This window comes from Cheilinus undulatus, linkage group 6 (assembly GCF_018320785.1).
Source record: "Cheilinus undulatus linkage group 6, ASM1832078v1, whole genome shotgun sequence".
Taxonomy (NCBI): Eukaryota; Metazoa; Chordata; class Actinopteri; order Labriformes; family Labridae; genus Cheilinus; species Cheilinus undulatus.
Window position 1 is genome coordinate 37830087 of NC_054870.1, and position 15211 is coordinate 37845297.

Here is a 15211-nt window from a genome sequence, read left to right on the forward strand (position 1 = left end):
GGCGATTGAGATATTTAAGCCATATATTTCTGGGGCTGCCATGCTGTCTGATGTGAAAGCGCTGCATCCTCATTGGTGAAAAACATAGATAGTTTGTTTTAATTCTCAGCCAGTGAAAAATAAACTCTCAACCCTCTTAACTGTTACATTTATGCAGAAATCTGCTACTTTAACCAAGAATGGACTTATGAGTAGGTTTGTCATGCATCTTATTTGCTACTAATAGTTAATAGTTAATAATGCATCTTATTTGCTAATAATAGTTAATGATAGTTGTTATTTTGTGAAACTGATCAAACATTAAGCCAATTTAAAAAAAAAAAGTTTAAATCTCAATTATTTTGGAGTTACTAAATTATCTGTAGGCATCATAAAATAAATAAAGAAAAGACACCCTAAATACAGCAAGACATTTTTTTTGCTCAGCACTTTTCTCCATTTAATCAAGCTTATGAGGGCCAGATCGGACACTGTACGGGGCCTGATATGGGCCCCGGGCCTCCAGTTGATGACCAGTGCTTTAAGGGGTTAAAGATGCACCAATGTTTTTCTTTCATAATTTCTGTTGGTATAAAACTCCTAGTATGCCAACACTTTCCCTCACATTTGACCATGAAAACAGAACAGAGTTTGTCCAACTGGTCACTTCTGCCATTTAAAAAAAATCTCTTATCTGATTCAGCAGTAAGGTGGACCAGATACCAGCATAAAATTGACAGTTGATAACAAATAAACATTGTAACTAATCTCTGTTCATGTCGCATCATTTTGCCTGTGGCTGACGTCTGTATACTGGGCTGATATCGACTGAAATTGATGTTGAACTGATGCATTGGTGCATCCTTAGACTTAATGATGGAGTAAAGATGCTAAAATGTGGCTCAGACCCCACTTGCCTGGTCTGCAGTGCTATGTATCAACACATTGTGAGCCATGAAGTGTCCGCTTCTGAAACAATGAAGAGAGGCAAATTTTCAATAGTGCCTGTTCTAGTGCTGTGGGATGATGGCAGCTTTAAAAGCAGCATATGTCTCATCTCTTTATACTAGTAGATTGGTCACACTTGTATGTAGGTTGCAGCAAACCTTTGTAGATTAAAAAAATAGAATTAATAGTGTGTCTTATGAACCAGACTTTACAGTACTGGTTTAAAAAATTAATGGACAAAAAGGAGAGAGTTTGACTGTTGGAAAAGTTTACAAACCTGGTTCTGGAAAGCCTCAGGGGCCAGTCTTTTGTAAAGTGGTGCAAGGTCAGTGGCGAGATTCTGAAGGTTGTTCTCTACTTTTTCTTCCTGAAACAAACACACATTTATGAGTTTAAGGTGAATTACAGCCAACAGTTAAAACATGCATGTAGTCTTCTCCTAACATGTTATTGTCAAATCCACTCAGAGACAAATATTCAGCAGAGATTAAATCCCCATATTTTGCCATTATTGCAGATAAAGTACTGAAAAGTAACAGAGCTGAAAACCCCCTCATACATCAAGATAACATCAGGTGAAACTATGAGAGAAGATTCCCTCTATATCTTCCTGAACAGAAAACTCCCTCACCTCCTCTGGGTAGTCTCCAAGCAGGCGGAACTTGCGTGGTACTTTACTGCGTGCAAACTTACAGCCGTTGAAATACATGCTCCAGGAGCAGCCGAAGGAAAAGGAAGCTCCACAGGTGTCTGGGTCCAAACCCTGGCAGGCACATGTGCGACTATGGAGAAGAAGAAGCAGGAGGGAGATGAATAATCAAACAGATCTGGGAAGGCTTAATGCCATTGTTAAAAAAAGAGGTTCTTACTCTTCATTGAGGGCACAGCGGCGGCTGGTGGGGGAGCCATATTTAAAGAGGGTCTCTGTGAGCTCCCTATAGAGGTGGTCTGCCACCGGCCGGGGGATCCCCTCCCAGGCCAGGATGAGGATCACTAATACAGCGGTGTCACAGAAGTGCCCGGGCCTCTGGCGGACCAAACACAGCAACTTCTCCTCCTCACTGCCACGTCGGATCACCTGCCAGATAAATGTGATACAAGCAAATCAGGAATCACAATACAAACACATAATGAAAAAAAATGAGCCATTTTAATACTTTTTCTGCTTGTTGTTTTTAACAGATATTGGATTTAAAGCATTGTCATTGCCATGCTTTGTTTTGAGATACCTGGTCTGTAAATTAAGCTGAAAGCCTCAACATTTATGCATTTTGTGATGAAGTTGGAACTGATAATCTTTTGGTTCTGGTGTAATATTAGAGGGCAGCTAAAGCTTGGTCCTCATTAAAGAGATTATCAGGCCAAATTTGGGCCTGATGCTCCCCTTCTGACAAAACAAAGCAAAGGCCTGATTTATTTGATAGTATTAAAGATGACCCTGCCAATATTCCCACAGTGTGGGTTGTGTTAAGAGTGATCTGACCTGCTTAAAAGAATGCTGTGAGCATTCCAATTTCAACTCATAAATATTGAACATACTCAATATTTATTACCCATTCTCCAGTTGTGTGAGGAAAGGAGAGCATACGCTGTGTGGATTGTCATGAAGGATTAAATGTTCACACCAACGCTGCGACTTCATACAGGGATTTTACTTTTATTCCTGGGGATTTTTCAGTAAAAACTGGTCCAGTATTTCTCACTGCCAATTTGTCACACCTGTTGCCAACCATGCTAGTTACTCAAGAGACATGGTTCACCCCAAGACATTATCAGGCTAAATTTGGGCCCAATGCTCCCTTTCTGATAAAACAAAGCAAAGGCCTAATTTATCTTTAAGGTAAAATATATTCCACAAGTTTATATCTTATAATAGATGATTTCATATTCTGTTATACAAAGATAAGCAGCAATAAATATAAGATATTTGTGCAAGTTTAAAGAAGTTTTAGGACACCATTTGGGCATAAGTATTTGTGCACACCATTTAATTATTGAACTCAAGTGTTTCAATCAGACCTGTTGTCACAGCTGTATAAAATCAAGCACCTAGTCATGCAGTCTCCATCTGCAAACATTTGTGATACAAAATGTGCCATTCTGAAGAGCTCAGTGACTTCAAGCATGGTACTGTGAGAGATTCCACCTTTGCAGTAAGACGGTTGGCGAAATTTCATCCCTGCTGGACAGCTACTCAGCCACGGAGCGGAAGTCCTCCTCACAGAGGAGGATCAACGACTAAGGCGCATGGTGTGTAAAAGTTGACAACGCTCTGCTGACTCCATAGCTGATGAGTTCTGAACCTCCACTGACATTAATGTAGGCACAAAAACTGTGTGACAGGAGTGTCATGGAATGGGTTTCCTTGGCCAAACCGCTGCATGTAAGCCTCACATCACCAAACCCTTGCTAAGCATCGGATGGAGTGATGTAAAGTACACCAACACTGGACTATAGACGGGAAACTGTAAAGCCAACTGTAAAGTTTGGAGGAGGAGGGATAAGGGTCTAGGACTGTTTTCAGGGTTAGGGCCAGCCCCCTTATCTCCAGTAAAAGGCAATCTTAATGCTTCAGCATACCAAGACATTATGGACAATGTTACGCTTTAAAACTTTGTGGCAACAGTTTGGGGAAGGCCCTTTTCTATTCCAACAATACTGTGCCCCAGTGCACAAAGCAAGAACTATAAAGACATGGTTTGATGAGTCTGGAACAGGGACTGCGAGTCAGGCATTCTCTTCCAACATCAGTACCTGACCTCATAAATGCTCTACAACTGAAATTCTCAGAGAAACACTCCAAAATCTTGTGGAAAGCCTTCCAAGAAGAGAGGAGGCTGTTACAGCTGCAAAGTAGGGCCAACTCCATATTGAAGCACATTAATTTGAATACGATTTCATTACAGTCCTTTTGATGTAATGTGCCTAATACATTTGTCCATAGCCATTTATAGTTTATATATAAAAAAGGAAACAGACTGAACAGTTTATAAGGAATTAAAAGGACTTTCTTTTGCATGATACTTTTCATTGTCTGTTATTACTACCCCTGCCAAAGATTGGGTGGGTTTGTTCATTGGTTAATTTGTTTGTTCGTTTGTTAGTTTGTTAGCAACATAACTCAAAAAGCTGTAGACAGATTTTGATGAAATTTTTTGTAAGGATTCTGTATTATTGGGAGATAGGGCTAATGGTGGAGGTCTGCGCTGTTACCTCTTTACACCAGGAGATGGTGAACATGAGTAACTTCAATCCCAGCAGCATTTTGGGTGTACTTCTATTCAAAGTTTTGGAGTTTATAGAGTTTGAAAGACGCACGCCGAGGACGAGGAGATGAGTCGGAGCGTAACAGAGAGAAAGACAGCGAATTGTAGTGAGAATACTCACAATGCTGGGAGAAATAGAGGAATATTCACCCTCTGCCATGACTTCCAGTTGTTCAGTGAGACCATGGGTGAGACTGTCAGTGCAACTGTTGGCACCGGCAGGCAATGCTTCCACCATGACAGTCCACCCGTAGCGAAGCAAATGCTTTGCCACACCGTGTTTGCACCTCACCTGGGAGGGAGTCATTGGCAAATGCCATGGTGGGGGCATATGGGGACGGATCCAGGAATTTTTCAAAAGATTCTTCACTATTGGGAGATAGGGGTGATGGCGGAGGTCTGCACCCTCTGAGTGCCTTTCTAGTTGCTTTTGTCACTCTGCTTGTCTGTAGGTTCAGTTTTTTTTGGTAATTGTTCAAAATGAATTTTTCAGATTAAGTCCATCGCTGGTTTATCGTGAATGTAATTTGTTTTAGTGTGGGGGTTTTTCAGTTGTTCAGTTGTCCTCAGTCTTTCATTGTTTGGTGTCATGTGTGGGGTCTTTTGCATTTCAACATTTGCTATGTATCTAAAAATCTATTAGTGAGGGTGTAGTTGTGTTGAGAAAAATGATCCAGCGTCAAATTTCCAGAAACACTTGGATGGGATCTAAAAAACACTGAGACAATGCGGACACACATTCAGGACATACACACAAACATCAACCACATACCCATTTAGCTATTGGACAGCCCTGGGAGCTTTTTCCTTCCTTCCCAGTGTAAACAACAACTTCCACCCGTACTGCGTTCCCTTTGGTACCATACCTGTGACACACAAGACATTTAGAGAAACCACCAGTGTTTGTTATTGACACGAGCACAAATAGATGACAACACATTTAGACACATTAGCACAGTTTGCCAGACCTAAGAGCAACTGATGCAAAAAAACTTTAATAGCTCATACACATGGATTGTAGAAATCTGTAAATGCACCAATGCACTGACAAATACACAAAACTCTAAACTGTTCCATGAAGAATAAACTAGTGGTGAAATGGATCAACCCCTAAGATTGAGGCTGCATGAGACCTATGGAATTGATCTGCTGTACAAATAGCATCTCTTATGCAAGTTTTACACATGTAAGGGTTTTGAAGTGTTGATATTTCACACTTCATGGCTACTTCGTCTCAAATGCTGCTTCTTCTTATCTCCATTTCACCTCACTGTCTCTATATTTATCATGCAGGTTAAAGCTGGTGGTTAAGTGTGACGAAGACCAGAAACTTAACATTAATAGTGTTACAGCCTGCTGTAGTCTACAGCTGTAAACTCAGTCAAACAAAAACATGTAGCTCTGCATATACCCCAAAGAGAAGAAAACTGAGGATAAAATACAAATAAAAAAAATCATAGAAGTGCATTTTGATTTGTAATGTTAAATGGGTCAGTTTAGGCCATCACTAGCTCTTCTTTTTGCCAAACTGAAAACTGTTTGACCATTAAACACATCTTGAAATGAAAAATGATTTTTCTCTGCTTGCACAGTGACAATAGTTCAGTTAAGTGTGGCTGTCAAATGGACCCTGATGGACCTCAGTTTGTTTCAAACAGCCTGTCTTCTTGGTTTATGGGCCCCTCACCTCAGCTCAAGGGGTTTCCTGTTTCAACATGCTGTGTGCGTTGTGTTGTGCGTTCATGTGTGTAGCTCAGACCAGGGTTAAACGTGTTGAGCTGGCTCAGCAATGCTTCCTTTAAATGACAGGCTTTTTAGCTGTGGACCCGCCCCATTCCTCCACCAGACCTGTGGTTGATGAGTGGCCTCTCGGTGTGTTTGGTAGTAAAGACAGCCACATGTAGACAGTGTAAACACAGCTGTAGTAGTCACTCTACCTGTTCTCCATCAACTCCCTCACTGAAGCAACAGTCGGTCCTGCCCCAAGGTGTGTATAGTAAGGGCCTTCCTCCTTTTCAATAATTTGATCTGTGGGAAAAAGAACAGGATCTATTAGACCAGTGGTTCTCGAATGGTGTGGTGAGTGACACTGGTGTGCCTTGAGGCAAGTCAAGGTGTGCCTTGGAAATTTGTACAACCATGTATGATTACAATGACTTTAATAGTATCACAAATTGGACAACCTCTTTGAAAACTACAATTTTCTGCAGTATTTCTGGTATTTTCTCACTGCATGATGTTTATAATTTGGTTTTAAAATGACTTGTAATGGGCACCTAAAGTTTTGGATTTGCTAAAGTAGATTGCTTTAATCATGAACTGTGATTAAGGCTGATATGGCTGAAAAGTATAGTGCTGAAATACACATTCTGGCATGTAGATGTATAATTTAGTTGTTCCCAAATGTTTTAGCGTTGTGAAAATAACAACCATGCATTATAACTAACTATACACCAACTAAAGATACAGTATGAACATTTAAAGAGGCCGTTTTGCATTGATATGAAGAAGGTGGGCCTTGAGATTTTGGTTTGATTTCAGTAACTAACTGTATTAGACATCTTTGAAGCATCAGTTTAAATAACACTGTAGCTTTGTCCAGAGACTATTTCATTTATAAAGCTAGAGATGTGAGTCCTCAAGTCTAACGTCTTGAGTTCAACAAATGCAAATGTCGTCTATGATTGTCAAAACCTTTATTATTTAGTTTTATTCTTTTTGACTGAATCACACATCCATGCATGGAATATATTTCATATTCATCTGGGAAATAGTCCATAGTAAGAAGGCAGGGCATGGCAGAACCTTTAAAAAAAATCTTCGAGGGTGATTGGATGAACGTTCTGTCCGTCACATAGTGGGGGGGATTTCGCCCCCCTTCTGGGGAATACATTTATATCCCTGCCTCTGCTTGGACTGAATGCATCAAACTCTTTAACAGTTCTGGTCTAACGTCAGCATTCGCTTTGGGACTGAAACGTTTTTCACAACCAAAACTCAACATGCTCACACTACGGTCCGATTGATGTATTTGTTTCACACATCCATCTGGAAAACCTTCCACAGATGGCGTTTGGGAAAGGGCAGAGCCTTTGAAAAAAAAACTTGGAGGGTGATTGGGTGAACGTTCTGTTTGTCACATCTATACAGGCCAATCAGAGCAACAAAACATGCAACGTCATAGCCCCAAAACCGAGGTGTGCCCCTGCCGACGAGTAGGCTAAATTAGAAAGCTAGAAACTAGAAAGTAGAAAGCTGCATAACACAAACCATGGCAGACATAAGTACACGATTTTTGTGGGTTTTGAAAAGAAAACAACTCAGTGCTGTTCTTCTTGCTGCTTGCATATTTCACAACTTTGCTATGCCTGAAAGTACTGCCCCTCCACGCTGATTGATCCTGTCACTTTCTAACCAGGCCCAAACGGTTCAGATGGGAGCTTTGCTAGATGGATTCGCCAGTGAGAAACATGGTAACAGGTGAATTCAACTGCTAAGGTTACCATTTCTATATATTTCTAATGTATTTTTGCTCAGATACGAAGATAAAGACTCTCTCTTTCTGATCTCAATCCAATACACAGTGCAGTTAAATATTAAACATTGCCATCAGCCATGGTGATGGGAGCTTAAGCTCTTTTTTAGTGATCTGGATCATTTGACTCAGTCCAGTAAGAATCGGTTCTTTCAGCTCCCAGACAACACTTCGTCTGATAGGCTACCACTTTAGCTTTTATCAAATCAACCAAATTTAGCCATGCTTTGACCAATCATTGATGTTTGTACAGTTATGATTCTGAAATTATACATTTTGATTAAATAAAACTATATAATATAATTCTCACATGAAAGAGCCACCTATTAAAACCAACTTGTCTGCAAACAACACATGATTACAGCCAGCTGGAAAGCAGTTTGAGTGTATGCAGCCAAAATATCAGCAGTGAAAAAATTATCAATGCCAAGAGTAGCTAATTAAATCATGGTTGACCATTGTGTCCTCACAACTGATGCACAGCAAATCAGTTGCACAAAATAGGCTTGAAAGCGCACAGTGGTCACCAAGCTTTATAAAAGGCCAGTTGCAAGATATAGCCTTATTTATCTATTATTTTTTAAATTTATTTTTTAAGAAAAAGTCCCCCTTTGGTTTTTAAACAATTCACATCCTGCATATAACATAGTGTGTCTGCGCAGCTCCAGACGGTAAACACAACTTTGATAGACAGTCGCTATAATCACCAACAACTACTGGAGTCAGGTGGTGAATTAAACCTAAAGCTGGACAAGCAAAAACATCTTCTCCACCAAGAAAAGCTATCAGCGCGTCTATTTTCTCAAGCTAATTGCTTCATTGGTAGCCATTGTTTACTGGCTTGCAGTAAAACTAAACCATGGCTTCCTTGTTCTCCTCAAATGATCCTGATCGATTAATTCTCACACTGGGCACAAACATTTCAGCTTGTAGCTTTAAAAGGTAGATCTGCCTGATGACAGACGTTAAGTCTGGCCAATCCGTTGGCTTTACAAGGTACCTTTTCACACCGTATGTTTTAAAACAATACCTCTTCATTAAAAGGTACCAAAGCTTTACAAAAAAGGACAGATCTGAACTCAAAATTAATGACTAAAGCTGCCATGAGCAAAAAGGAGAGTACTGTCTTTCAGCACCAAAACAATGCCAACATATTTGTGCAATTTGTGTGTTTTAGGCAGAATTAAAAACAAAAAATTACCCAGAAATTGGATATTGGGTTCCTAGGACTTTTGTTTTTGTTTCTGTGGTATCATAAAAGGCACTGGTACTGTTGAACTTTTAAGAGTATTGTGTTTAAGTGTTTTTTTTTTTGTATCATGACAAATATCTCCACATATGTAGCTTGAAGATAGAGAATATACACATATATGTTGATTGAGAGCCCCCATCTTGTTAATCCATATTAAGAAAATGAATACACCTAAACAGGTCAACAAGACCCCACAAAGTATCCCAGAGCCTCCTCCATATATGGCAGAGAAATGTGGCCTCCTTTTGCATGAATTGGCCTCTGAATTAGGACACAGCTTGTGGGTGTGTGGGTGTGTGTGTTTCTGTGTGTGTTTGCATCAGAAGAAAATCAGAAAATGAGTGTTAGTTTGAGGCTAAAGATGTGCAATGTCATTACATTAAAAATAATCTAAGATGATCGCAAAGTAGCTCTAAAAATGCTGCAGACATGTAAAATATCTAAGGTGGTTTTGACTCACCCATGCATTGACAGGAAGGAAGATCAGACAGTTTTTTGGAGGGTGTGTTCAGCAGGTTCTTCATCGGGGTATCCAGAAAGCTCAAGGGGGACTCCAGAAAGCTGTTGACGTTCTTGATAGGAGTCGACTCTGTGGAGTCTCCATCAGTCGCCGTGGACAGGACAGTGACTGGCCCTGACCTCTCCAACTTGTAATAGCCTTGCTGGCTAGGAGGTGGGGACCTAGGAGGCCCTGAGAAGCCGTTAGCCAGGCCGTGGTGTCCGTTAGTGTGGGTGAGGAAAGGGCTGGTGTTGGGATCAGCACCGTGCTGGGCTACCTGAGATAAAGAATGTCTTTCACACTCTGACGCTGCTTCTGCGGCGTGACCGTTGCATGGATTGTGTTGACCATTTGAAAGTGACCATGGCTGGTTTGCTTGTCCAGGAGTGTGATGAAACTGTGGGTTAGTGCTGTAGTTCTGATTCTGCAGCCTTACAAAGGCGGGATTATGTGCGTTACTGTGATATATAAGCTGCCTCCTCTCCTCCTCAGCCTCTGTCAGGTATCTCTTTAGGTCGATTTGAGCCACAGGCAGAAACAGGTTCCTCTTATGGTGCAAAGCTGATTTCCCCTGAGGGAGAATCTTCTGGCCTCTGCCTCTATGCATCATCTCTCCATTATGCATGCGCCTTGAGAGAGGGGTCCTGCCGTTGATTCCCTCATCACTAACCTTCTTCTTCCTTGGCTTGGAAGGCGTAGTTTTTGTTTTCTTCATGAGGGTCTTTTTGTGACTGGGGGATTGCTGTGAGTTGTAGTTGTATTTAATGGCAGACACCGGTGTTCCTTTTGGAGGGTTGTTCTCCGACTGTCGGGCCTGAATAATGAAGGCCAAGTTAGCCAGCTGAGCAGCCACCTCCTCCTCATCTCTGTTTCTTCCTGCTTTACTCACAACCCCATCTTTGTCATCCCCAAACAACCTATTCTGATCTTTTCTGAACTTCATGTCACTGTGGTCTTTGTAGCAGCTTTCTGACTTGATGACACGGGAACCAAAGCCGTACTCTTTCCTATTTGGGGTCATGTTATCATCAGCATCAAGGAGATCCTGCAGAGAACGCCTTGTGTTAGAGGGGGACCCCTTTGAGCTCTGGATGACATTCCCTTGTCTTGCCACAGGAGGGCGTATGACTGACGTCTGATGTAGAGGAGAGCTGATGACAGAGACTTTGTTGTAGTGGATAGCTGCTGTGGGTTTGGCTTCTTGTAGGGTTGTATTTGCATTGGAGGTTGAAGTAGAAACAGGATGTTCACACCTACTTTCAGCTTTAATGGACCCTGGGGTGCTTTGAGGTATAGCTGCGAGCTGAGTCAAGGCCTCTATAGCAATAGCTTGTTCAACACTAAGATTTCGCCTCTCTGCCAAAGACTGCACACTTGGCAACAGGACACTTGGAGGAGTTTCACTTTTGATAAGCTGGGGAGTCCTTTGCAGGCTAACAGGAGTGCTTTTCTGACAAAAGTCATTCTTTAAGTCCTGTGGCTCTTTTTTGATGAAGTGCAAATCGTGCGGCTCTGTTTTGATTGAGCAAAGAATGGAGGAACGTGAGCTGAAGAGTTTCTCTTCCAGTCCCTTCCTGTCTGTGACGGACAGACACACCACAGTCGCCAGCGTGGACAGCGGGTCCTCAAACACCTCGTCGTCACCGTCACACAGCTTTGAGGCAGCCTGTTCAGTGGTCCACATCCACGGTTCCTCCAGTTTGATCTTCTTCAGAGGAACTGATGCATCATCTTGAGGCGTCTTGACTCCACTTTCAAAGCTTTCTTTAGGGATTGCAGCTTTAATAGTCCTCTGAGGCTCTGATGCACGTGTAGTCCGTTTTAATGCAGATTTCAGGTAAGATTGCGACCCAGTGGTCATGTTAGCACCATTAGGTTTAGTCAGGTTCTCAACAGAACCATTCTGAAAAGTCACAGAAGAGCATATATGTTGATGAAGTGCATTGCCGGTCAGCTCAAGCGTGGGCTCTCTTTTAACAAGTGCAGGCCGCCTGCCTCGGTCCGAGGCCAGGTTGTGGGTGAGCGAGTGGGTGATGTGGGGAGATGGTGTATGAGGTATGTGGCCTTCTTCCCCTTCATCCTCCTCTGCCGCTGCCGTGTGGGTTTCATCCATCTGTGCCTTGCCTTTGCCATTGACCGACCCACTTTCTGGAACCACCTGAGACAGAGAGAAACGGGAAGAGAGAGGTGACTCAACAAGCTTTGGCAGAGCATGGTTGTTCAGCTTGTTCTAAACAGTCACGGCACACAGCACAACAGATTGCCTCTCAGCATGGCATGAGCATCTGCTGCAGCCACCATCAAGGCTGTGGAAAATATTACAGCATGTGAAAAGAAAGACTGTGCTTTCTTTAGATGTTGAAGAAAACCAATCCCTAAACAAGGCTGAGTAAAAGTTAAACTGTTGGTTGACTGTAAAGCCTTCAATCAGGACTTCATTCCTGCCTCACTGTGGAGATTTGAAGCCTCAGATTTACAAGTAGCCAATGAGTGAGCATCAGCTTTGAATTGCATCAATACTTGGAGGTTACTGAGGGCATGAGAGCAATGTGCATGTACATGTTGTCAGTGTGTTTCTGTGAATGCAAGCACATGTGATTATTAACACTGCAGGCCTGCTATGCTGACCCCTGCGAGTTGTAAAGTAAGTGATTAACCCAGTCTGAGTCTTATCCACACATGGTGCAGCTACAGCGCAGCTTGACCTTCCAGCTGAGGTGGACCACCGTCCAAAGGTCCTCAGTGTTGACCGACTTATCCCCTCCTTGAGCCGTGTTCAATACAAAATGACTTAGACTGCCCTAAGTGCAGTCAACAATAGAAGCAACCCCATTTGAAGGTAAAAAAAAGTATTGGGTTAAGCAAGTTAAAGCTTAAACAAGTTAAGGCACTTCTACCAAGGCTTTGGGGAAATCTTATTCCTACTGTAATGTGCAAGAACACTGTGGATTACAGTAGGGTTGGAGATTTCAGGATAACCCACGATATGATACGATATATGATATACGATATGATACGATACACTAAATTACAATTCAAGGAGGTGGCAGTAGCTCAGTCTGTAAGGACGTGGGCTGGGAATCAGAGTCCTGGTCGGACAATATCTGGACTGGCCTGGTAGCTGGAGGGATGCCAGTTCACTTCCCGTGTACTGTCATAGGGCCCTTGAGTGAGGCACTAAACCCCCAACAGCTATGTAAAATGGTATTACCTCACCATATAATTTCTATTCATTGTTTTCTGTTTATTTTTTCTTCTTAAATATTATCATAAGGCGACAGATGCTGTTGTCTTTGAGGCAGGCTGTCCAGGCTCACATCTGGCCTGAGGCTCTTTTCCCACATATCATTCCCCACTCTTTTTTCCCCTGATTTCCTGCTCTATACTCCGTCCTCTCTCTATAACAGAGGCGTGAAAAGCTCAAAAATAAATCTTTGAATAATACAGATTGCTATTTGGCAGCAGCGCTACTGTTGTATAATAAAGGTTATACAATAATGGACTTGCTGCTAAATACAAATAAGATGTGATACAGTAAATACTGCTGCATGCATATTTGACATGTTTACAAAGAATAAAACAGCATCAAATCCATCTTCTTTGCTGTATTTCTGAAACCACATATGTAAGAACCATTTTAATTCTTCCTCAGTTTTAATTAGCAGAAGATTACTGCAGTCAAGTAGAGCTGCTTCTTATTTTTTGGATTAAAACCTGCATCATATTCTCTAAGTAAAGCCTTCAGCAGTGGAAGAATGATTAAAAATGTTGCAGCGTGACGAAGATAAAAACACTGCATCATGTGCCAACACTCAGCTGACAAAAGGATCTTAAAGTCATTTAAAGAGCTGGAGGATGTTAGTGCATTACTGAGAGTGGTGTGTATTTATACCTGCGTGTGTTTGAAGCTTTCAGTTTTACCTTTAATGAACTCACATAACCGCAGGGATGCTGGAGATTTGTTTTTATCACCATTTACCTGCATAAACAGCCATAAAACTCCATGACTGACACTGTTTAATGAAGTTTAGATGTGTTCTCAAAGCTGACAGATCGAGAGCAAGCAGCCACACTTTAGAATAAACCAGACCACTATGAACAAACACAAACAGAAAACCCGGCTTTGTTTGACTATATTAAGTCAAGCAGACAGGATCTCGGTTGCACTGGTGGGGGGGGTGGCTGGGTTAGCCCTTAGTGTTGGTTCGTTTAGAAAGTTTAAAAAAGAACAATTAAAATAAATAAATACAATAACTGACAGACAGAAAGGGAAAAAAATAAACTGAACAAAATAAAAGCATACTTTGGTTTAAAAATTCGGTTTACATTATACCATATATGATGGGATACGATACATTACAAAACAATGCAGTACAATTCGATATGATACAAAACTGTTCTGTGAACGCTACAGTGACGTACGATACCATACGATATGATATGACACGGTACATTACGAAAAGACAAAACAAATCGATACGAAATGATACGATGCAATGCAATGTGATATGATTCAAACAATACGAAACAAAATGATAAGAAATGAAAAGAAATGCAATGATTAGAAACAAAATGATGAGATACAATCTGATATGAAACCATATGGTACAATACGACACGACAGGACATAAAAACAATAAGGTAGCATTGGACACAATATGATGAGAAAAAATATGATATGATAAAACACAATGCGATAAGTTTGATATGATATAATACCTTGCGATCATTTTCACATTTCACAAAATCCTTATCTTAATGTCTTAAATGTTGAAACCAAGCCAACTAGCTTGCTGAGTACTCGTTACTATAAAATAATTGATTTGATGCAAAAACAAGAAAGAAAAAGGCACAAGTACAAGACGGTGTACACATTTTTCCAAGGTGAAGGAACTACGTATCCCACAATCCACTGCAATTCCCTAAAATCATTCATCAACATTTATCTTACTGTAGAGTTAAACTGTTCATAGTAACACTAAAATATGCTACAGATTACTGTAAAAAGTGTTTCATTGAGTTCTCTGGCTCGGCAGGTTGAGTCAGTCGTCTTACAACCTGAAAGTCATGGACTTCATCCTGAGCTCCTACACTTACATCTTGATGTGTCTTTTAGCAGTTTACTCCAGGTGCTTTGTCACTGGCTTGTAAATGTATATGGATGCATATGAATGAGATGAGCTAATACTGATGGCAAATCTCTGTAGCAACTAGGGCTAGGCAATTAATTGTAAATTAGATTAAACTGCAATCGCAGAAAATGCAATATTTCTTGAACCTGAAATTTGCACAAAAATACCAATTTAAAAGCTTTATTTTGTAGCAGAGATGTTAATAATTGCACATCAAATCGCAATCGCAATATTGGAAAAAAAAAAAATCCCATTCAATGTTTTTGCCCTAATGGTTCAGCCCTAGTAGCAACCTTTGCTGTCAGTGTGTGACTGGGGAATGAATGGGTATAAACAGATAGGTGTGACCTGTGGTGTTAAAGCCCTTTGAGAGGTCAGATGACTAGAAAAGCACAATGAAAGCTCAAGTCCATCTACTATCATAGTATGGCAGCATTTATTGTTGTCACTAACAGCTGACATTTGCAGGTATGGCAATCAACAGCAGCTCTACTAACCAGAGACATCATCATGACATCTTGGGTGGTGTATTTTTTAAACCTTACAGCGGGAATAAACCATGTTCTTATTACGGCAAGGTTGATAACATAAGAAGTTTCC

At 41.1% G+C, this 15211-nt stretch overlaps 1 protein-coding gene across 1 annotated transcript in view; it reads right to left on the minus strand.

Moving 5' to 3' along the window:
* Positions 1 to 15211, minus strand: part of tet1 (tet methylcytosine dioxygenase 1) — a 56309-nt gene that overhangs the window by 10036 nt on the left and 31062 nt on the right. Inside the window, exons 3-8 of the mRNA XM_041789573.1 lie at positions 9441 to 11637; positions 6131 to 6221; positions 4966 to 5059; positions 1797 to 2005; positions 1559 to 1709; positions 1205 to 1294 (exon numbers count right to left, since the gene is read on the minus strand). Of these exons, the coding sequence (XP_041645507.1) occupies positions 1205 to 1294; positions 1559 to 1709; positions 1797 to 2005; positions 4966 to 5059; positions 6131 to 6221; positions 9441 to 11637 (2832 nt within the window). The remainder of the gene's footprint in view (positions 1 to 1204; positions 1295 to 1558; positions 1710 to 1796; positions 2006 to 4965; positions 5060 to 6130; positions 6222 to 9440; positions 11638 to 15211) is intronic.